The 25,754-nt window shown below is 34.0% G+C and overlaps 1 protein-coding gene across 4 annotated transcripts in view; it reads right to left on the minus strand.

Annotated features, from left to right (window-relative positions):
• The window catches only part of VPS13C (vacuolar protein sorting 13 homolog C), a 205,784-nt gene that overhangs the window by 176,438 nt on the left and 3,592 nt on the right, over positions 1 to 25,754 (minus strand). For 2 of the 4 annotated variants that reach the window (XM_064361367.1, XM_064361369.1), the window contains exons 2-6: positions 16,721 to 16,764; positions 13,897 to 13,939; positions 8,400 to 8,495; positions 6,654 to 6,755; positions 1,187 to 1,249 (exon numbers count right to left, since the gene is read on the minus strand). In XM_064361367.1, coding sequence (XP_064217437.1) covers positions 1,187 to 1,249; positions 6,654 to 6,755; positions 8,400 to 8,495; positions 13,897 to 13,939; positions 16,721 to 16,764 — 348 coding nt within the window. The remainder of the gene's footprint in view (positions 1 to 1,186; positions 1,250 to 6,653; positions 6,756 to 8,399; positions 8,496 to 13,896; positions 13,940 to 16,720; positions 16,765 to 25,754) is intronic. The other 2 variants (XM_064361368.1, XM_064361370.1) reach the window with 1 other exon arrangement.

A 25,754-nucleotide genomic window follows, 5' to 3' on the forward strand; every position in this document is an offset into this window, starting at 1 on the left:
CAACATTCTGGACCTCATTTTTTATCTAGGCTAATGTACCTTTTTTAAAAAAACTGAATTAATGAGGTTTCCTTTTACAGTCACTGCTGTTATAGTCTGCTGTTTTTAACAATGCTGTCCAGTCTACAGCGAGCTGGTCTGACTACAGCCTACAAAACGGGACAGTGAGCCATGAGTATTTCCATGCTATGTTTTATATTAAACAAAGTAACTATAAGATAAATTAACACAGTCAGCCACACTTATGAAAGGAGTAGAAGGGAAGCTCAGAGGAATACCTCAGGGCAGTATCACCTAATGCTGTGAAGTCTGCCATGAAAATTCTTCTTCCATTTGTCATAATGAATCAACATATTAAAGTTCCTAAATACAGAAATAATTCTAACATGATGCTTATTGTTTAAATTTCAAGATACAGACCCACTTGTCATTTAATCAAAACAAATTTTAAGTATGATTGAATTAATACAACAAGCTCTTGAAGTATGATATAAAACAAAGTTTAACAAATCCAATTCTGTAAAATATTAAATATTGTTATTTTAATGTATTTGGTAGACTTCCTAGTACATAAAAGAATCGTATTATAAATCTGAATACAAACAGTAAGCCTTTAATCTCCATTTTGTGAAGCTTGAAATTTCAGTATGCTGTACAGAACAGTAGTCTAGAGGTACTTCCAGAGCTACTACAGAGGTGAAACAAATCAAAGAGGACATGAGAGGAAGCTCAGAGAAACACCTCCTATTAAGGTTCTGAATTTTTTTTAAAAATCCACTTTATTGCTTTTCATGTTTCAAAACCACCACTATCAGAGAAGAACTGCTTAATTCAGAAACTACTTAATTCAGAACTCTGGAACTAAAGTCAAAAGGGTAGCCCAAATCTGAAAGTTAGCTGTAGATCACATTAAAAGCTTCAGAAGAACAGTGAATCATGTTTGTTTACCCACAAACATCCAGCATCATCCAGCACAGTGATTGCCACAGGAAGACACTCTAATATTTAGTGAATGAATAAATGACTACAGGTGAGGAAAAGGAAACGGTGGTAAAGGGGGAAATCACAAATTACATTTCCATATTTTCTAAAAGGATGGCATGCCATCAAATGGACTCCACCAAAAGCACAAGCATATACAAGAATATGTTTATATAGTTGAATATAATTAACCATGCATACCCACCAGGCTTGATGTCCTTGTAAACAAAGTTTTCCAAGCCATATATAAACTCCCCTGAATGTGTGCCTGCATCCATGTGGCAGCAATAATCAAAATGCAAAGCAATTTAAAGACACCTTTAATTTCACATATAAAATATGCCTAAACTTAATTTCAAATAATCAGAAATCATGTAACGGGACAATTAAAATTTGGTGACATCAAAACTATTTATTTCTAAGGAAATATTAACAGTGACACCATTTTTGTTCTTTCAACACAAAAATTTTATTTTCATAATATTAAAACAAAACTACTTAACAATAAAATTATAATAATCATTTCAAACTATGTGAGGCAGGTAAATATCAATTATGACAAGTTTTCAAACAATGCAAAAATCTGCTATTTTGGTTCTCTTTTTGCATGCCATTTTGCCCATTTTCAGAATAAAATATTACTGTGATATTTGACACTAATTTTACAGTCAGCTGAAATGATCTCATCTTACTTTAGTGTGATCTGATCTCTTTAGATACACTGTCTGAATCCTTTATATCCATTCTTGTTAATAATGGCTAGATAGCATTTTCTACTTCGCTCTCCAAATCCAGTCTACCCTAGACAAGACTGCAAGTTTAACTTCCTTAAATCATAGCTCTGATCATGTGATTCCTTGGACTCTCAAAGAAAGAAAAAGGAAAACTTACTTCCCCAGTGGCTACAGATGAAAGTTCACATTGTACAGGGTTAAGAATACAAGATCTAGAGCCAGACTGGGTTCAAATTCTAGTTCTATTTTCTAACCATATGACCTAGAACAAGTTACTTAACTTTCACTTTCCTCAACTGTAAGATGGGAACAATAGCACTTACACAGCATGCGACTATTAATGGGTTAATTCATACAAAGTATTTTAAGAGTAACTGGTGAATAGTAAATGCTCAATAAAGGTCAGCTGCTTTTACTGTCATTACCATTAACATCATTAGAGCATGTAAATCTCTTAAAATTGATCTAAACTTAGCTTTCCAACCCTAAATCCAACTAATCTCTATCATACCAGCAAACTGTTAGCTGTGCCCACAGATGATCTACACTTTTCCACCTCACTGCCTCCTGTACCTAGAATGCCTGCTCTCCTTTTCGCAGATCCATCCTTTAAACCCAGTTGAAATACACACCTTCACAGTATCTACCCTGATTTCTTTGACTGAATATGACATGTTCATTCTGAACTCCATAAAACAGTCTGTACCTATTTGATGGGACTCAACACTTTCTCTTGCTTATTATTATGCAAATTTCTTATTTGCCCATTTAAAATGTAAGGTCTTTGAACTGGCAGGAGGCTCCAAGGACCCTGTAATTTTTTTTTTGCTTCCAATAATGTACAGACTGGCATCAGACTTTTTTCAAAAGAACCTAGAAGCTAGAAAGCATTGCCTCCAAAATTCTAATGTTTAAACTAACATTCTAGTCCCAGACACATCAAACAAGTATAGGTAAAATACAAAGACATTCAGCTTTGAAAGAATTTTCAAAATTATACCCAATGCAACCATTCTTAAAAGCTTCTAGATGTGCTCTAGCAAAACAAATGAGTAAACTAAGAAAGAAAAAGAAGGCAAAGGACCCAGGAAACAGGGAATTAATAATAGAAGAGCAATTAAGACCAGTCCTAAGATGACAACTGTGCACTGGTCTAAAAAACAATCAGTTCAGAGGGGAAACTCCAAAAGACAAGAGGGTGGTAGAGAGTACCAACAGATGGCTTTACGTGATTGGAAAATAATATCAATACTCAGATAACAGACAAATTTCATGTAGCATGTGAAAAAGAATTAAAGATAAATTTACACATAAGACTAAGCAAATACAAAAGCATTTACAAATTCAAGAAAAACAAAAGGTTGTAAAAGAAAGGAAATACAGTCATAGTACACTAATACGGTTTGGATATTGGTCCCCTCCAAATCTCATGTTCAAATGTGATTCCCAAAGTTGGAGGTGGGGCCTGATGTGAAATGACTGGATTAAGGGAGTGAGTCCCTCATAAATGATGACATGACTGCTTTCACTTCACCTTCTACCATGATTGAAAGCTCCTGAGGCCCTCACCAGGAGCAAGTGCCAGCACCATGCTTCCTGTAGAGCCTGCAGAACTGTGAGCCAATTAAAATTCTTTTCTTCATAAATTATCGAGTCTCAGGTATTCCTTTAGAGCAATACAAAAACTGCCTAACACATATATCATCTAACCTGCGCAGTAAACAATAACTGTATTGTCATAGTAATCTAAGTACTGACTAGTAATTGGCCAAAAATTATGATATGTCCTTATTATGAGAAAATGGGAAGGAGAATTAAGGGTGCAAGGAGATAGTAAGAGAAGTAAACTCCTTCACTACCATAACAGGAAGTCCTGATAATGCCCTATATTAATGAACTAGATTAATGACAGATGTTAACATTGCTAAAAAAAAAATATTATTAACTCAGGCCGAGCGCGGTAGCTTACGCCTATAATCCCAGTACTTTGGGAGGCCAAGGCGGGCAGATCACAAAGTCAAGAGACTGAAACCATCCTGGCCAAGATGGCGAAACCCCATCTCTACTAAAAAATACAAAAGTTAGCTGGGCGTGGTGTCACCAGCCTGAAGTCCCAGCTACTCAGGAAGCTAAGGCAGGACAACTGCTTGAACCCAGGAGGCGGAGGTTGCAGTGAGCCGAGATCGCGCCACTGCACTCCAGCCTAGCACCTGGAGACAAAGCGACACTCTGTCCCAAAAAATATATATATACATATATTATTAACTCAAAGGAGTTGGTCTGAATGAACTGCCATTTTTCATCATGTCTTTTTGGCCAAAATATTGATTTTCAACTGTGTGTACGTATTACTTTGATAAAATCCAACATGTTAGGTACAGAATCTAGCATTTGCAATCTTTTGGACTTACTAGGAATTTAATCTTTATGATAGCCTTCACAGGAAAATAAACTCACTCCAATGAAATAAAAGGAGAAAAATATCAAAGAGTTTATTTTTACAGTTGAGCAAATCTTCTAGAAATGAACTCATAGTTACATTTCAATTTCCTTTTATTCCAATGATAGTGGGAAACAGTATATTTTTATCAAATAAAACAAACTAAGTCAAAATGCTTTTTTTGAGCCAATCAGCATGATAATTGTTTTCATTTTTATCATCTGCTGCTTAGAGTTGAATCACCTCCTCCCCTTCCCTCTCTGAGTCCCTATACACGTACAATGGTGCTTTTGTGCTTTTAATATCAATAAAGAGTAGAAAAATAAAGTACAATTAAGTAATAACTATTAATAATGGTAAAATGTAAAATATATAAAGGTCAGGGTTGTCTTCTATCATTCACATGAATAATATTTTAAGATGTGACTCATATCCATAGAAATGAGAAAAAAAATTGCAACATAATTAAATGTATTTCTTACAGTTAAGAAAATAATAATCCAAATATACTTCCCAATTCCTGAATTCACCTTTTAGACTCAAAACATTTTTTGACAAATGTTAACATGTTAAGACTGCGTGTTAAAACAGTTTCACTTGTTGAATTTCAATTCTGTACGAAAAAAACTTAAAATTTATCATCCAAGCTATAATGTCATTACTTTACACACCATAGGCCTAACAGTTCAATTCACACAAAATACTACAGATGTACATCCTTTATGTCAAACCATTCACAATAGCCTCTTTATCAGACCCAATTATCAGTTTTCTCAGCACTGAATACCCAGGAGTCAAAATTTCCTAAGGCTAAGTATGAAATGTGTGTAAAATAGATAATTATATTACCAATTAAACTGTCAACTACGAAAACAAATGAGACTATATACCATGCCTTTTCTTACAGGTGACTGAAAATACTAAAGCATTTTTTAAACAAACACAAGTTATGCTCCATCTTTAAAAAAGGTGGCGTTTGAGATTTGGTTCTTAATAACAACATATATATATATATATATATATATGTATATGACATTATGTTATGGAATTGTAAATGATAAATGTGTAATTATATGTTATATCAATATCTCTAAGTATATATCAATATCTCTAAGTATATATCAATATCTCTAAGTATATATCAATATATCTGTTGATGAATATACATATGTCAATATCCTAATCTGAATAATTTAAAGAAAAAAAGTGAAACTCTAGTGCTCTCCAATTCATGGTCTTCATTTTTATAGTACTATTTATATATATATAAATTAGCCAAAATTAAACATAAAGAAAAAAATCACACTGAATTGTCATGAAACAAAACCATTCTTGTCTTGCTTTATTTGCCACACAAAAATAATATAAATTTTTTTAAAAAACTGTTTTCCTAAAAATACAGATACTTAAGCTTCAGCAGGAAGACAAAATAAGCTTAAGTGTGAAAATAAGGGAAAAAATATTGAGGCTTTTAGAAAATTTCTTCCATTATGGTAACCTCTGTATTTTTAAATAGTTTAGTGACTTTTAATAAAATAATCAATATTTCTGCATAAGAAAAAAATACCTGGAGCAAGAATTTAAAACTCTGATTAAAAACTTTAAGGAACAAGCTATTTTTAAAAAAGATTTCAAATTGATTCAATTAAATGTCAACAGCTTAAGCTAAGAAATCTTATTACATCTAAATATAATTAACATCATTTCTAACTCAATATTTGCTTTATCTTTCAAGGAAGACTATCTTCATCATACAAATATATATGCATGCCACCAAATGACATAAAAATTATATAAAATTCTAATAATTCTTATACCCTAATCAGCAATTGCTGATTGACTTAAAAGAGATAAACACTGGATGTCTGGAAAAGTCCTTCAATTAATCACTCTACAAATACTCTTTCATCTTATCCTTATTCTTGCTCTATAAACCAAATCAAGGTCATCAGATTTATTTTTAGATAAAAACAAAAATGTAAACATAAGGCAAGATTTTAAAATGTCAAAACCTGAAGAATCAAGTTGTTTCTTTGTTTTGTTGTTTTTTTATTATCCCGTACAACATAAAGGGAGACAGCTAGGACTAGAATTACAGCAGCATTTCCCCTAAACATCATTTCACTATAGCATTATGCTTAACCTCATTATCTAGCAAGAACACAGGTAAAAACGCACACAAAGAAACTATTAACATTTGGCCGAAATAAACAGGCCTGCAAATACTCTAAATTTGGAAAGTCTCCTAAAGTAGCACAATAAAAATGACTAATTAAGAAAAGTGGAAAAATCAGATTAGCAACATGATAAAACACTTACAGAAAAAAGACAATTAAATGTGAGTCATGAAAATATAACCAATATTTTGAAAGTTTTTAAAAATTATTTCTTTAGAACTGCAGCTTATGAAGGCTTATGAAAGCATCATCTTTAAAGGAAACTAAATATATCTAAAATATAGGTAGAATATCTAAGTTTATCTAAAACAAACTTTTTACCTTTTTCTGCTGCTTTTTGAAGGGCTTCTTCAATTCGGGATAGCTCTTTCTGTTTAATATCCTGCAAGGATTTTTCTTCTTTTTCAGCATCGTACTTAATACCTAAAAATATATAGTCAATTCACACAAATGGAATTCATAAATAAACAAATGGAAAAAGTTCAGCCTCCTTATGATTGTATAAGTATGTAATCTTTCTGCAATACAAAAATACTTTCAAATTTTTAGATAAGTTTTACAAAATGTTTAAACATATATCATTCCTATTCACTTACATAAACTTAAACACAAAAAGGAGGAGGGAGGAAAAGAAATTACAGCAAGAAAGGAAGGTAGGAAAAAGGGAGAGAGGAGGAGGGTGAAAACAAAGATAAGAAGGAGAAACAGAGGGAAGACAGAAAGTCCACCAGAATATTGCTCTGTCAGTGGTCAATTTTAAGAAACTACAAAATAATTTAATATCCAATACTACCTGGGATCAATATATTGATTTTTTAATCTTTCAGAAAGTAATTCAGAATATGTATCAACAATCAGAAAATATATAAGCCCTTTTTATCTAGTATCTCTTTCTGATCATGCAATGTAAGGAAATAACACAAAAGAATTAAAAAGATCTGGTCGGGCGCAATGGTTCACGCCTGTAATCCCAGCACTTTGGGAGGCCGAAGCAGGTGGATCACAAGGTCAAGAGATCGAGACCATCCTGGCCAACATGGTGAAACCCCGTCTCTACTAAAAATACAAAAAATTAGCCAGACGTGGTGGCACATGACTGTAATCCCAGCTACCTAGGAGGCTGAGACAAGAGAATCGCTTGAATCCAGGACGCAGAGGTTGCAGTGAGCCGAGAATGCGCCACTGCACTCCAGCCTGGGCAACAAGAGCAAAATTCCGTCTCGAAAGAAAACAAAAGAATTAAAAAGATCTATAATGACATATTTATAATATTGACTATAAAGCAAAAAACAGTTGGTAGCCCACAACAGAATACCATACAGCCTTTCAAAACTGTCACTGCCATCGTGAAAACTGTGAAACATATCAAAAATGTATATAATAAAAGGCCAGGTCAGTGTTGTATACATAATGTGGTAACAGCCACCGAAAATCACGTATGCATAGGCTAAAGACTGAAGAGCAAAATGTAAAAATAAAAATTGTATTTGTATAATGGTTGAGAAATTATAATTTTTCCCTAAAATATCCAAACTTAACATTACATTGTTCTTACAAATGAAAAAATAATAAAGATATTACTTAAACATCATTACTTTAAAACATTAATTAAAAATTAAAATACTATAATTTCTAAGGAAAAAATTACCAATTTTACAAATTTTTCAGAGAATATTCTCTCAAAACCCGAAGCAACAAAATAGGAAAAATAAATAAATTTTTCAATCTTGAAATGTGCAGATTAACACATCAGGAGAATTTCAAAGATTTCTTTCACTTCATTTCTTATTAGCTGAGCCTAATTCAGCTCAACAGGAAGCCTTAGTTGCAAAACAAGTACTCATAGAAAGAATGAATTGCAAAAATAAATTAAATTTTCAACAACAAAAATACTTTATACACAAATGTGGTTATATATGTTCATACATATTCAAAATGTATGCATATATGTATGATTGGTTTATTTAAATTATCTTCTATCTTAATAAATAAATATACTAAAATACTTAGGTAACAATTTAATTTCAAAGTGATGTTAATGAGTGGCTTTAACCTAAAATAACGTACTTGCTCCAGGGACAACAAGCAGGTATAATCCTTCTAGGGTCGCAACAACTGCTTCTCCATAAAGGTTTTTCCAAGGAATCTTCAAAGTTAATTTATCTAAAGAAACATAATTTCAACCTTAAATTCTTATTTGACTGCTCAAGAAGACGTCATTCTCTCACTTTCCATTAGAGAAAAAGTATAAAAAACTCTTCATGCATACAGTATGTATATTACTCAGAAAAGATGAAAAAACTCCAACACTAAAGTTTATCACGGTCTTTTCCATATAAAATTAATATTAAGTAAAAATTGACATTGTAATTTTTATTTTTCAATACAAAATATTTTGATAACCATTATTCATTTAATATTTAAAAACTGTAAAATGAATAAGGCAGCTATTATTTCAAACCTGAAAAAAAAGGAAACTCAGTCCTAGTTCTCTTAATTGCTTAAGGACGCTGAACCAGATTCAGTGCACAACAGTTGATAGTATTAATATTGCATATGCTTTTCTATCCACATCAACAAATAAATCTTTACAGATGAACAGTAAAATAATATCTACACAAGCTACCAGCAATTGAAGCAGCAACACAGAGAAGAGATGCAAAGAACTTTGTGCAAATGGAATTTTGAGAGTATAGCAAATTGTCACAACAAGAAGAGGTTAACTCTAAAGGCAAGGCATACTGTTTCATGAATAGTGTTATGAGTCACAGGCAACTCAGACCAGTTATATTCCAAATATCTATTTATAAATCACTTAGAAGACAGAACACATATTCTCTCTTGGAAACAATGGTATTAATGTCAGGTCCTTCTGAGTCGAGCCCACAAAAGCTTTCACTCATGACACAGACAAACTATGGCCCTAGAATTACGGTCCCAAGTTTGGGGTTTTATTGAAAGCCTATTCAGGGCAAAGGAGAGAAGACAAAAAGAGCATACGCTCAGCTAAATTTTGAAATGGGCAAAATCTGTTAAAATCTTTCCATATTTCTTACCCCAATCTCTAGTATCCCCTTTCCAGGTCTCCAGGCAGCAAAATGTCTCCAATCTGCCTTTCTATATCAACTCTATCCAAACCTTTCCTACACATAAAGTTTTACATGTTCCTAAATAAGATAACTTCCTTCATCATAATTTTTTTAATTATATTTAAAATCGATAGTTCTCTCAGAGCTACTAATCAAGATTTTCAGGAGAAGAGAATTTGATTCAACTAAGTCATGCTTGTATGTGAATAATTAAGATCACTGGCGGTTTTTCATATTTAAAATCATTTTTAAATGAAAATGCTCAAAGTTCAAAGAACTGAAAAACTGTATAACAAACTAAAGAGAAAATAAAATAATGTATTGTAAGATGGAATATTTGGGGTCCCCTAGATAGATATGTAGGTAAGCCAGTTTTACCTGGTATCTATTTCTAAGAATAAAATATCAAATTATTTCTCCACTTAGATTTTCCCTTCTCTTCAGCTTGTAAACCTGCTGAGTTTCTCAAATGGCTCACATGTCAGGGAAGTTGACAGCATTCTGGGTCATTTCTAAGTCCAACGATTTTATATTTACAATGAGTACTGTTATATTTGTAATTATATCAAAATCTCCTAACAAAATGTATTTGATTGCCTTCTTGGTGAGCATAAGATTGAAAAAGTGGGAAATATCACTTAACTAGCATACCAGAAAGGGACTGTCTGTTCTCTAAAGCTTTTCTTTATATTTATCCTAATTATCCCCCAACTTCTCAAAAGGGTCCTAGAATTGAGTTTTTTATATATTACTCCCTCCTTTTATATATCAGAAAATTTTTTAAATATTTAAGAAAAAGGATAACTCAAGTGTACCCACAAATACGTCTAGCTCTTAGAAAACCAAATCGCACTGGAGCTTAATTACCCACACTGACCCTACAGGTTAAGTATAATATTTTAACCTAAGCAGAAATTTAACGACTAATATAAATGCTTAGTATACCAAAAAAAAAGGAATTATAAAGATTGTACATGCCTAAAGATGCTTTCAATCTAAGAAAATTTCTCCTGTTTCAAGAGACAAAAACATAAAAATATTCTTATATATTAAAAGGAAACATATATATCATACAATATGACCCAAACACAAGTATCCAAATAATTGCTAAGAGACGCTAGAGTAGTGAAAGACAAAGCCGTCCTATAATATAGAATACTGAATAAAGAATAAAAGTGATATGGTGTAATAGCAGGGTGATAAAGTTGGAAGAAAGGATATAGCATAAGTAGAATTCTAAAATAAGAGTAAGCCATCTTGGGTTGTAATTTATATATATATTTTTAAGTAAATCCTAAACATAAAACCTGAAACTATAAAATTCCTAGAAGAAAACTGAGGAAAAACTCATCTGGACCTCAGCGTAGGCAAAGAATTTATGACAAAGACCCTAAAAGCAAATTCAAGAAAAACAAAATTAAACAAGTGGGACTAATTGAACTAAGAAGTTTCTAGGACGAGCATGGTGACTCACACTTGTAATCCCAGCATTCAGGGAGGCCAAGGCGGGTAGATCACTTGAGCCTAGGAGTTCAAGAACGGCATGGGCCACATGGCAAAACCCCGTCACTACAAAAAATACAAAAATGAGCCGAGTATGGTGACACATCCATCATATCAGCAACTTGGGAGGCAGAGGTGGGCGAATCTCTTGAGCCCAGTAAGTTGAGGCTGCAGTAAGCCATGATTGCGCTCCTGCATTCCAGGCTGGACAACAGAGCAAGACGTTGTCTCTAAATTAATTAACTAATTAATTTTTAGAAACTAAAAATAAAAATCTTCTGCAAAGCAAAAGAAATAATCAACACGGTAAACAGACAACCTACAGAAAGGGAGAAAAGATTTGCAAATTGTGCCTCCAACGAAGGACTAATACCCAGAATCTATAAGGAACTCAAACAAATGAACAAGAAAAAGAAAAGACCCCATTAAAAACAGCAAAGGAAATAAACATTTCTCAAAAGAAGAAATACAAGCAGCTAACAAACACATGAAAAAAAGTTCAAGATAATTAATCATCAGAGAAATAAAAATTCACACCACACTGAGATACTATCTTACACCAGCTAGAACAGCTATTAGTAAAAAGTCAAAATATAACAGATATTGGCATGGATATAGATGAAAGGGACCTCTTGTGTACTGCTGGTGAAAATGCAGACTGGTTTAACCTCTATGAAAAACAGTATGGAGCTATCTCAAGAAACTAAAAATAGATCCAGCAATCCCATTACTGAGTATCTACCCAAAGGAAAATAAATCATTATATTAAAAAAGACACCTGCACTCATATGTTTATCACAGCACTATTCACAACAGCAAAGTCATGCAACCAACCTAAGTGTCCATCAACAGTTGATTAAAGAACATGTGACAAATATATACCATGGAATAGTATGCAGCCATAAAAAAATAATGAAATCATGTCCCCTGCAGCAAGATGGATAAAGTTGGAGGCCATTTTCTTAAGTAAACCGACTCAAAGGTGGAAAATCTAATATTGTATATTCTCACTTAATGGTGGGATCTAAACAATGGGTATACATAGACATAAAGATGCTTAATAGCCATTGCAGTACACTGAGTTCCATAGAGACACTGCCAAGGCAAGTAAGAGTTAAGGAATTAATAACCGTAATATATAAGGAGCCCAAACAACTCTATAGAAAAAAATCTAAAAATCTGATATGAAAATGGGCAAAAGATCTGAATAGACATTTCTCAAAAGAAGACATACAAATAGCAAACAGGTACATGAAAAGGTGCTCAACATCACATCCTCAGAGAAATGCAAATCAAAGCTACAATGAGATACCACCTGACCTCAGTTAAAATGGCTTTTATCCAAAAGACAGGCAATAACAAATGCTGGCAAGGATGTGGAGAAAAGGAAGACCTTGTACACTGTTGATGGGAATCTAAATTATTACAGTTACTGTGGAGAACAATTCAAGGGCTCCTCAAAAAACTAAAAATAGAACTACCATATGATCCACCAATCCCACTGCTAGGTATACGCCCAAAACAAAGGAAATCAGTATATTGCAGAGATACCGGCACTCTCATGTTTAATGCAGCACCATTCACAAAAGCCAAGATTTGGAAGCAACCTAAGTGTCCATTGACAGATGAATGATTAAAGAAAATGTGGTATATATACACAGTGGAGTACTATTCAGCCATAAAAAGAGTGAGATCCTTCTATTTGCAACAACATGGATGGAAATGGAGGTCATTATGTTAAGTGAAATAAGACAAGCACAAATAGACAAACTCACATGTTCTCACATACTTGCTGGAACTAAAAATTAAAATAACTGAATTCATGGAGACAGAGAGTAGAACAATGGTTACTAGAGGCTAGGAAGAGCAATAGGGGAGGATAGTTAATGAATACAAAAATATAGTTAGACAAAATGAATAAGACCTAGTATTTGATAGCACAACAGGATGACTACAGTCAACAATAATTGACTGTACATTTTAAAATAACTAAGAGTATTTATTAGATTGTTTGTAACACAAGGAAAGGATAAATACTTGAGGTGATGGAAACCTAATTCATCCTGATGTGATTATTACACACTATATGCCTGTACCAAAATATCTCATGTACCCTACCAATCTATATTCCTACTATGTATTCACAAAAATTAAAAGTAAAAAAATTTAATGAAAATAATAGACACTGGAGACTCCAAAAAGGGGTACAGACTGAAGGAGAAGGGTGAAGGTTCAAAGATTACCTAATGGATACAAAGTTCAATATTTGAGTGACAGATACACTAGAAACCCATTCCCCACGATTACTCCATATATGTATGTAACAAACACGCACATGGACCACCTAAATCTAAACATTTTCAAAATGTAAATTAAATAAATAAAAATAAAAACCAGATAGCATGGACTACATGAGAAAACTTTGTAAATTAAATGTCCTATTAAAAAATTTATTCCACAAAGATATATATTTACTTATAGACAGTCTTAGTATGGGACTTTAACTGCAAAGAGAGAGACTTTGTACTTACCAAAACACATCCTCCATACCACACTGCTGCATAATACATCAAGTGAAAATGGTTGAACAAAACATGAAGGAAATAAGCTCCATTTACAGTTTACCTACTAGAGTTTGCAAATTATACTACTTTCACATTTAAAGAAAAAGCACATAAAACTTGGAAATCTAATTTGAAAATGGAGGTGTATTTTGTGTGGTGAAACCAAAACCTGAAGAATGCAACTGTAGCACAAGTACCCTCCCATTTTCTACCTTTTGTCATAAAAAATAAGAAGTATGCATATTTTATATATAATATACATTAGGCTCAGAACTCTACAAGCTCTAATTAATGTAATTTTTAAAAATCTCACACTTTTAGTCAAAGATTTTTTTAGGTTAGATAACACAAGCAAAATAGAAAACCGAAAGGACTAAGAATAATTCAAATGAAGACTAAAGTACTTACCAATTTGGCCAGCCTTGACTTTAAAAGGAACATCCAATTCACTCTTTAGAAGAAAGAGAAAATGTAAAGGACATCTTAAATTATTAAGCTGCCCCAAAAATCACTTTTGTATGATCATTTAAATATACATCTCTAAAGAAAAACAAAAAGCAAATTTTCTATATTTGAATAACTCATAAAGGACATGTTTTATAACTAAAAACAGTTTTACTGGCCAGGCACGGTGGCTCATGCCTGTAATCCCAGCACTTTGGGAGGCCAAGGCAGGTGGATCACCTAAGGTCAAGAGTTTGAGACCAGCCTGGCCAACAAGAGGAAAACCCATCTCTACTAAAAAAAATAAATAAATAAAATAAAATAAAAAAAAATTAGCCACCGTGGTGGCAGGAGCCTGTATTCCTAGCTTCTTGGGAGGCTGAGGCAGGAGAACTGCTTGAACCTGGCAGGCAGAGGTTACAGTAAGCAGAGATAACGCCATTGCACTCCATCCTAAGAAACAAGAACAAAACTCCATTTCAAAAAAAAATGAGTTTTACAACTTAAACTTTGACTTTAAAGAATTCACAAGAGAAACAAAATGATAAATAGGAAAAACAGAAAGTTTGTAGTTAAATGACCAGATAAACTGGTTACTTGCTTTAAGTAAACCAAATCTAATGGAAATTAAAATCAAATCAAATGAATATAAACAGATGGACAATGTTTATCTAAAATACTAGAACAAGGAAAAAGAATAGAGTCTTTTTGCATAAATTAGTTGAAAACAATACAGAACAACGATTCTCACTCAAATATATTTAGTAAATGAATAAATTTTAAAATCTTAAAAGAAAAGCTAGATTCCCAAAATATTATTTACCGAATTAGCATTTCCTTTAGATAAGTTACAGACAGGTACCAACAAATAATAATAAACCTTCACTTACCTATATTCCAAACAACTAGTAAGTTCAAATAACTGTTTTTATTCACAGAATACTAAACAATAACTGATACTCATAATGATCACCTGAGTCTTTAGAATTATTAAAAATTAAACCAGTTAGTACAGCCATTTTGTTAGGTGTAACTTAATATATAATAATACTATAAAATTTGACCAGCAAAATATAGGTAATAACCAAAATAATCAATTTACCTGATCATCTGATTACATCTGCATTCTAGGTAAACAGGAATTGAACAAAATACTATTACAATAGCTTTGGATAAAGTCTTTTTTAGACCCCCCAAAAAAACAACCTTTGCTGTCAATAAGGGCAGCTCTGTCCTCTGGAGGACAAGAAAAATAAATTCAAGAGAATTCGCATTATACAGGATACAAACTACAAACTACATACTTCCAAAAAGGAAGTCTCATGATCATTTTAATCCTCCTGAAATAATTTTCACAGAAAACAAATGTAAAGAACTCATATCAAAGTAAAACCTCATCAATCTAATTTAACTGGGGAAAGGAGGCTACTTCGAATTAATAAAAAACATAAATTACAAAATAGTTTATTATATTTAATTATAACCAAAACTTTAATTAGGCTAAAACAGAGTTCAAATAATTTGACTCCTAAGTATGCTGATATATATCCTGTCACTACAATTCTATTTATATCGTCACAGAGAAAAAAAAAACCCAATCTCTAACAACAGAATCAAAAGCCCTAAATTTTTGTGTAAAATTTAAAAGTTGTAGCATCCTATATAAAACAGAGAAAAATATTTCAATATTTTGAGTACCTACTATATGCCAGACTCTACTTCTCATCTTATTGTTTAATACTCTAATACTATAAAAATCTGACCACCAAAATATAGGTAATAATTAACTAAAATAACCAATTTACCTGATTTTGTTTTATACTTAACTCCACTTTAAAGTTGATTAAACTCATGCTAAAAGATAAAAAAAAAAATAAGAAGTTAGGACAGGCACAGTGGCTCAACACCTGTAATCCCAACACTTTGGGAGGTCGAGGCAGGCAGATCACCTGTTTAGGAGTTGGAGACCAGCCTGGTCAACAGGGCAAAACCGCATGTCTACTAAAAATCTTTGCTGTCAATAAGCAAAAATTAGCCAGGCAAGGCACCTGTAATCCCAGCAACTAGAGAGGCTGAGGCAGGAAAACTGTTTGAATCCAGGAGGCGCAGGTTGCAGTGAGCCAAGATTGCACCACTACACTCCAGTCTAGGTGACAGAGTGAGACTCCGTGTCAAAAAAAAAAAAAAATTAAGAAGTTAGAAAGCTGAAAAAATTAACTAAACAATAAACTCATTAAGTGACTTCATAAACTCACATTTAGCCCAATAAGCTAAATAGAAACCTAATGGTGGGGGGCCTTGTTTTGTTTGTTTTCAACTCAAATGACACAAATTACTTTCTGGAGCTAGAGTCCAGAAAATCCTATTTTACCTCTTAATATTACTATAATAAAGCAAGACTGTCAATATATTTCCAAAATATAATTATTTATTAGATATACTATTTTAAATTAAACTCTCATTTATCTCAAAAATATGTAAAGATACTTCCGAAGAAAAATATTTCTGTAAGGAAAAAGTCAACCACAAAACTGTACGGTCAAATTAGATTAAGGAAAAACACTCCATTTTCCAAGAGATACTATTTTGATTATTAGTGGAAAAGATTTCTAAATCTTTAATCTCAGATTTTCCAACAGCGAATGGTTAAACAAGTAATCCTTCTTTGAGTGATTCCATTATTTTATCTGGTACTGGGTATCAGATGCCTGATAAGCAAAGGTTTCTAAGAACTTACCAAATTAAGTGAGATATTAGTGTAGTTTAAAAAAAAAAAAAAAAAACTTACCAGGGCATTTTCTTTTATCTGTAGATTATCCAAAGCCACATTACCTTTAAAAAAGAAAAAGGAAAAATATTACAATAACACACCAGTTAGTATAAATATAGTGCCAAGCACTAAGAAACTGTGCTAAGTGCTAAGAATACAATGACCAACGAAACTGACTTAAGAGGCTACCAGCACAAAATAGTTGCTACATATGGTCAAGAGTTATTAACTGTAGCACATTAAAAGTTAGCCCAGTGTAAAAGTAATTATAAAATATTTAACTAGATAACATTTAAAAAAACAACGGGAAAGAAGCTGGAGCTTTTTGGACAGAAGTACTTTAAGACCAAAGAAAGTAGTCATCATTTTGAATGACTGAGCCAAAATTCGAAGATATAAAGAGACGATTACAAGGTCAGATCAATCATCCTCGGTTCTTTAATTATGGTATAAATTAACATTTTCTTCAGAAACATGGTGTCTTTTCAAGTCTCCAAACATTCTACCTTCCCAATGATTACTGTATGTGCTTCTTAGTCCAACTTTTATTATATTCATATGCTGTTATAAAAATACTATTACATCACTCAAATTTTAAACACTATCCCTGTATTTGTTGATACGCCATAGTTAAATATTCATGCTCACATAAAAACTTAAGGAAAAAGTTTTCATTTCACATAAATTATGCTAAGGCTAATAAAACTATAGTTTCAACATTAAATGCAGGCATAAATGACTTATATACTTTCCTAATCATTTACGACACATTTATTTTTTTAAAACTATAGTAGTTATGTTCCCCATCAGTATTTTTCAATCAAGTAACTTTTTCTTAGGGTATTTTGGGGTAAATTTAAAAGGATATATTTTCTTAAGCCATTTTAAAGATCCGCTTTTCCCCGGATCTCAAAATTAAACATTTATTAAGCACCCATTATATGTTAGGTGCCGGAAAGAGAAAGATTACTAGAACAATGTCCCTGCAATAAGGTACTCACAGCTTAGTAGAGGGGACTGTGCAAAATTAACTGCGGTTTTTCTCATTACTTTTAATGGCAAAAAACTGCAACTACTTCTGCACCAACCTAATAATTTCCTAAAATTTTAGAAATATTCCAATAGAAGCATACACAAGATGAAGAGGAGGAGCCACCTAACTGACTAGGGAAATCAGGAACACACATACGTTTAAGCTGGAAGGCTTAAGTAGTATTTATTGGGTGGATAAGAAAAGAGGGCAAATAGGTATGTGTGAGTAAGGCACATTTTAGAAAGCACAAATGGTTTGGTGTAAATGAAGGGTGTGAGAAAAGGATACGAAATCAGGTCAGAGAGGTAGGCAGGGGCCAGACTAATGAAGAGAGAAAATACACATAACAGAGATTACGTTATTATTCAACTATCCTAAAGAATAACTATTGATCTGTCCAAACAATTTAACTACAAGGATATCGCAATATTGGGAGGGAAAGAAGGAAGTACAGAAGGAGGGAGAGAGGGAGGAAAGGAAGGAAAGAACCTAAAGATCTAAATGTCCAGCAAGAAGGCATAACTCACAATACATCTATATTATAAACAAAAAAAAGCAGACATGGGAAAATATTCAAAGAATATTGAGTTTTTTTTTTACAGGTAAAAGAGTGCCCAGATTGATCTAATTTTAAAAGTATAGATGCACAAGTGTGCATTCCACACATACACAGAAAAAAAAAAAAAACTATAAGATGCCATAATGCTCACAGTGGTTATTTCTATATAATAAAGTTCATTTTCTGTGTACATACAGTTCTCAAATTTTCTAAAATAAATTGTCGAAAACTACAATGAAGGAAGAAAGGGAGGAAAGAAACTTCACAAATGGTAAGAAAATACTATAGCATATAGTAGGAGGGAAACGAAAGAATACAGGCTGTCAGGAAACTTCTATATTACACTGAAAAGAAATTAAAATCTAAAATAAGGAAGTAACTTCAGGATCAAAGAGGTAGAGTCACAGTAAAGAGTTATTTTAGAGGCAGAATATACAGGATATCATCACTGCCCAGACGTAGGAACAATAAAGTAGTCATGGAAGGCTAGCAAGTTTATGCATTATATATGCACTAATATTACATAAAGACAAATATTCTGGATTCAAATCTGTCACATGATGAATTACACAAAATAATAATTGAGAAGTCTATTCAAGCCCACAGGGTAATCTGCACAGATGCTAGTGCCTATCTGAAACCATCCAAACTAGTTAACAAGATCTAAGGCCCATATGCAGACGTTCAACTCTGCTCATAAATTTTGACTGTTCTACCTAGTCATTCTCAGTTGGTAGGTCAAGGATCACCAGGAGTGATGAGAAAACACCTGCATTAGAGGGGAAGTCTTCATAACAATTGTTAAGGCACTAACATACTGTGTGTAAAAATATAAATATACTTGTAAAACGTGGGCTGTTTCTGTTGCCTTGACACTTTTCTTTGATCAAGTAGTAGATAGCAGGTGGTAGTTAAGATGTGAAATGCTGAAAACTACCAATATGGCTAACGGAGTTAGATAAGTATATTTAGACAGGCTGGCAGACAAAAAGAGATTGTACTTATTACGGGGTGCTAGAATTAAAGATGGCTTTTTTATTAATGTTTTTCAGGATTTTCTAGTTTTATAATAATTAGATATTAATTTTAAGTGAAATTATTATGGAAGTTATAAGAAGGAAAATGGGGAGACAAAAGTAAATTTGTCAATATGATTTAAATATTTTTATATAAATTTTTTCTATATCTAGTACTGCCTTACCCCTAAACATGCAAGAATAACAAAGAAATATTTATTTCTGCCACCCAGTCTAACAAATGCATACTTCCTCTTTGAAAATGTGAATATTATCTAACAAACAGTAACTATAACAGTGAAATAAGAATAATACATTCTACAAGTTATTTGCACTGAAGGAGGAGCCTCTAGTTGTAATACAAAGAACAGGGAAGGAATAAGCAGCATAATTCAGATTAACACTGGCACCAGTGTAAAGAGGTAAAAGTGCATTCAGTCGTTCCACTAGTAGATAAGTATTTATCTGGGTAAGGCAATGGACTAACAAGTACTCTCCACTAAACTGCATGCTGACTGATAAATATGCAGGAGTGCCATTTCATATCCTATGGATTCCAGAAATCCTGTTGAAAGATAAGTAATTTATAAGATCAGATTAAACCATTTCTCCCCTAAAAATCAACCATTTCATATTTAACGGAACACCGATGAAAAAGATTTCATTTTCCTTTTCTACCTTAAGGCAACATAGTAATTCTATACACATGTAAATAACTTTACTGCTATAGCCAGATTACCAGGGCTAAGAACACACAGAAGCCCTAGAAAGTTCCCCAAAAAACTGAAGGAAGGGTAAATATTTGTGTCCAATCTTTAAAAAAAAAGGATATGGTGACTAATAATTGGAGATGAATAAACTTAACTCTGCCAGCAAGGAAAGCTCTAAAGCCAATCCTACAATCAAGTGGCTCTAATCTTACCAAGTCTAAACAGACTAAGGTGACAGACAAGGAAATTCTGTGACGTGATCTCCCTTATGCAGGTCAGGCCCATGGGAGGAGGGTAGACGAGAAGACATGAATAGTAAGTAGTCTGTGCTTCAGAAGAGACCCCATGATTCTCATTAATAAACTATAAATATTTTGGATGTATGTACATTGCTAGAAAGTTACAATAGTTTCAAAGCCAATCTTGAAAGATATTTTAAGAAATACACTAAAAGGGCCAGGTGCAGTGACTCACGCCTGTAATCCCAACACTTTGGGAGACCAAGCCAGTTGGATCGCTTGAGCCCAGGAGTTTGAGACCAGCCTTGCCAATATGGCAAAACTTTGTCTCTACAAAAAAAAAACAAAAAAATTAGCCAGCCATAATGGCGGGCACCTGTAATCCCAGATATTCGGGAGGCTGAGGCAGGAGAAGGCTCGAAGCAGGAGGCAGAGATTGCAGTGAGCCAGGATTGTGCCACTGCACTCCAGCCTTGGCGACAGAGCCAGAGCAAAATCCAGTCCCGAAAATAAAAACAACAACAACAAAAAAAAAACCACTAAAAGGGTAAATCCTGTATCAAAATTTAGTAATTCTCGTCAACGAACCAGAAGATGAAAATGGAAGTAAATTAGCAAATGACACCAAGAGTTGTAGTCATCTGAAAAAAAAGTAGAAATAGTTGCTAAATTATAGAAAACAACCAAGCTACTATATTTACAAATAAAAACCAAATGGTACTGGCCTAACATCGAACAGCCTGCCTAAGTCCAAGAATGGTTTTTCAAATGTATAATGGCCTACAAAATAAATGTAAGACATATAATGCTATTGTTAAACACCTCCAGCCAGAAAAAATCTCCAAACTTTTGCAGAAATTTAGGCTATACCTTTCTTATGGTACTTAGCACTTAACTTTATATAAACCCCCAGCCTGATTATAAACTTCTTACTGATTCTCCTCAGAGTAGGTACTCAATAAATATTGACTTTAGAATACATACTGTACTGGTGTGGAAACAACTACAATAAGAACATGCATGAATCTTTGTATTTTAGAAAACACTTCCAGATATATAACATTACTCGATCCTCACAGCCTCCTGGGTGAGGAAACAGGTTGTATGTATTAAGCAATACAAGATGAGGCTTAGAGAGGTTAAATGACTAGCCCAAGAATCCTATGGCAATCTAGCAGTAAGTGGTAGTGCCAAGGCTCAAATCTTGTAACACTCAATGCTGTGTCCAGAATAACACTGTTCTCCCAAATAGCAGAGCATAAGGGGTATAGGATGTTCATTCAAAAGACAGTTCTACCTCCCTGGATAAGAAAAATGCCATAAAAAAATCAGGCTCAGCACTGACAGGCCAGTGTGGTTTTAGTTCCACTTTCGGTGTCTGTATTTTCAAAAAGATGTGAAAAAATCCAAAACAAAAAGGATAACTAAACGTTGTATAACAAGGGCACAGGCAGAAAGGTAGGATACAGTCAAGGGGCTATGTTCAGAGCATACCCAGAAGAAAAGACAGTGCCACAGGGGAAAACAGATGCAGGAGATGGTATTACAAAATGGTCATATTAGTACTTTTTAAAAATCTCTTTTTTTCCTCCAAAGACAGAAATTCACAAATTACAATTTAGAACTATTCGGGACCATAAAGATACTCAAATCTAATCCCCTCTTACTTTATGAATGAAAAAATTAAAGTCTAAAGAGATCTGGTAGTTGATCCAAGGTTATACAATTATTTTGTGGCAGTACTAAGAATAGAATCTATGTCTCCTGACTCTCCACAGTCAGAGAGTCAGGAGACATAGAATATCATATAAAACATAGAAATTAATCCACAACTGTGACTAAACACAAAAACCAACCAACAAACAAAAACACCATGCCATAATCCATGAAATTAGCTTTGCATATTGTAAAATAGTGAACTAAAGAATACTCTGTACTTATTTTTTAAGATTTTGTTTATGTATCTACAATATAAACATTCACTATTTATTTGAAAGTATATCCAAATGTTCTGACACATTCATTTTCCAGGAAAGTGAGCTAAAGTAGATGACTCAACAGTCTTTTAAAGCACGAATCAAATTATTTTAATGACTTATGTTTTAGTAAAGAGCACCAAAGAAAATATTATAGCTATTCATTTCAAATGAATTTAGCTAGTCAACCCAAATTAACCAATCTAGACTCCTTTCAGTGAGTTCACAGTGACTTTGTCTACAGAGAGGAAGGCAGAAAAGAGAAAGGAAACAACTCTGACTTACTCTTTCCATTTCCCTATTGAAACAGGAAGTCATAGTTAATAAAGGTGGAAAGCTGCAGTTACCACTCAACTTTCTCTTTTACAATTCACTTCAGGGATCTCCTAATACTGAGTAGTGTGGCAGAGCTTCCTAGCAGAATGGTTACCAAAGTACCAATTCTGAGTTTTGTTTTGTTTTTTTTTTTTTTCAGACGGAGTTTCGCTCTTGTTACCCAGGCTGGAGTGCAATGGCGCGATCTCGGCTCACCGCAACCTCCGCCTCCTGGGTTCAGGCAATTCTCCTGCCTCAGCCTCCTGAGTAGCTGGGATTACAGGCACGCGCCACCGTGCCCAGCTAATTTTTTGTATTAGTAGAGACGGGGGTTTCACCATTTGACCAGGATGGTCTCGATCTCTTGACCTCGTGATCAACCCACCTCGGCCTCCCAAAGTGCTGGGATTACAGGCGTGAGCCACTGCACCCGGCCCCCACCAATTCTCAGTTCTACTTCTAGAAAAGGGGTAAATTTTTAATTAGCAATGCTACTTAAATATGTAAAAAAGTGCTTATATTTAAATTTTAAGCAGTGCTTTAACTGATAGTAACTGACCCTAAATACATATTACATCATTGACTATTCCTTTGTTACTTTAAATGCTAAACAACAAGCTAATGAGAAATGCAGCCTCCACTACACCAACTGTTAGCTGAGAGGAAAAAACTAAAGAAAATCCCTCTACAGGTTTATAAATATCTAGATACTGCCATCTTTTATGTGTCAAAGCCAAAAAAAAGCAAAAAGGCCTGCTTTTTCTTTCATTTTCAAGCTGCCTTACAGGAACCTGTTAAGACAATATATTACAGTATATTAGACTTGAACCCACAAATATTAGCATGAGCCTGGAACTTCATTTATCTTGTCACTGTCATTGACTGTAGCTCTTTACTCACCAATATTGGGTGAAGAGCAAAAAGGAAAGATAAAGATACATCATTTAAATACCTTTTCTCACTATGATTGCAGAGGAAGTGGCCGTACCAGTCATCCAATGAAGGATCTCACAATGTTCCTGCCTTGCTAAATCATAAAAGTTTAAAGACAGAAGGTGGGGGCAGGGCGCGGTGGCTCAAGCCTGTAATCCCAGCACTTTGGGAGGCCGAGGCGGGTGGATCACAAGGTCAAGAGATCGAGACCATCCTGGTCAACAAGGTGAAACCCTGTCTCTACTAAAAAATACAAAAATTAGCTGGGCATGGTGGTACACACCTGTAGTCCCAGCTACTCGGGAGGCTGAGGCAGGAGAATTGCTTGAACCCAGGAGGCGGAGGTTGTGGTGAGCCGAGATCGCGCCATTGCACTCCAGCCTGGGTAACAAGAGAGAAACTCCGTCTCAAAAAAAAGACAGAAGAGATGACCTTGTTTAACCTTTCACTTACAGATAAGAAACCAATGGTCACTTGTCAGAGACATGCCAAAAGCTACACAGCTAGACAGTATCAGAGATGGAGTAACATTAAAGAGGCTTGCTCATTCCCAGTCCAGTGGTCATTCTTCTTTCTTATGCTGCTCTGCTCCAACAGTATCTGGCAGCTCAAGGGGAAGTGTCAGGGGTGGGATAAAGGACAGAAGAGTAAACAGCACAGGTTCGGCCTGGCTTGCAGAGCCACAAACTCTAAGGGCATTGCACTTGGCTTCTATTCCTGGTCACCAGAGTCACCCTTGTATCCAACACATCACAGCCTCTATGTTGATTCCACTTGTCCAAATATCAAGAACAACAGAGTTCAGAGTTATGGGAGATATTCCTGCTGACTCTCCACAGTAAATCACTTCGAAAAATCAAATTGACAAAGGTTCTACATTGCAACAATACTACTCAAATCAAATGCAAAAGATGTGGCATTTCAACATACCTTTTCAAATACATGTTACTCTTTAAACAATTATATCCTGGACACATCTCAATAGCTAAGGGCTGTGCAATTTATCTCTTGGTATGTTTGTGGGGAACAAAAATCTAGATAAACCTTCCTACTTAAGTAGGCAGTACATACCCACCAGGCACTTTTCTGAACCTCTGAAAGCCTCACTTACAAACTAGCTGGCAGGTAATACTGTAAAAGTATAAGCACAAATTCAAAGGCAAATAGAGTTTTTTTTTTTTAAAGAAATTTCTTTGGAAAATAAGAAATGTTTAGATAAGTAATGATAGCGCTACACAAGATTATCACTCAATAGAATACTGACACCTCTAAGAAAACCAAACACCGCATGTTCTCACTAATAAGTGGGAGTCGAACAATGAGAACACATGGACACAGGGAGGGAACATCACACACTGGGGCCTGTTAGGGGGTGGGGGGCAAGGGGAAGGAGAGCATTAGGACAAATACCTAATGAATGCAGGGCTTAAAACCTAGATGACGGGTTGATAGGTGCAGCAAACCACCATGGCACATGTATACCTATGTAACAAACCTGCACGTTCTGCACACGTATCACAGGACTTGAAGTATAATAATAATAATAATAATACCTCTAGAAGTCTGAAGTTAGAAGAAACATCCATATGAAAATAAAACAAAGATGGTTTTCCATCACCCACCTAGGTTTGGTTAATCGTTATTACTATCAATATTATCAACAATGACAAAGGATTTTGACACAATCTATCTCACAAATACATTGAGTATTATATATGCACTTTACAGATTAGGAGACTGAGAATTAAAATGTTTTGCCCAGGGTCCCACAGCTAATAAATAATCAAGGTCTCAATTATCTACAATGACAAGGATTTTTAAAAGGAAATTGTGCTTAGATTACTTTTAAAAACACACAGGAATCGCCTGGCATTAAATATTTAAAGAACAGAAAGACAATGGTAGGATGTTTGTTTGCTTTGCTTCTCAAATTTAAAGGCAACATCTAAAGCATACTTCCTGATTCTGGACATTCCAGTAATTTTCCCCAACCTTCTCAACCTTTTTTAATTGTAAATTTCATTATGAACGTCTACATATATGAATATATGCACAGTACGATCTTTTCCAAATCATGTTAACATAATATTTTGATTCTTAAAACTACTTCCAAAGATCACCCAAGCAAAGATTATGCATTTTTATTGACATGATACCTTTCAGTCACTTAAGATATCAATTTCTCTCTCAAATTATAGATTTCATAAGAGTAATCTACTTCCTCTGTGTCCTTTTTAACTCCTTACAATTTGTTCAGCACCCAGTAGGTCT

Source organism: Aotus nancymaae, unplaced genomic scaffold (assembly GCF_030222135.1).
Source record: "Aotus nancymaae isolate 86718 unplaced genomic scaffold, 86718_ANA_hifiasm-v0.15.2.pri h1tg000041l, whole genome shotgun sequence".
Lineage (NCBI taxonomy): Eukaryota > Metazoa > Chordata > Mammalia > Primates > Aotidae > Aotus > Aotus nancymaae.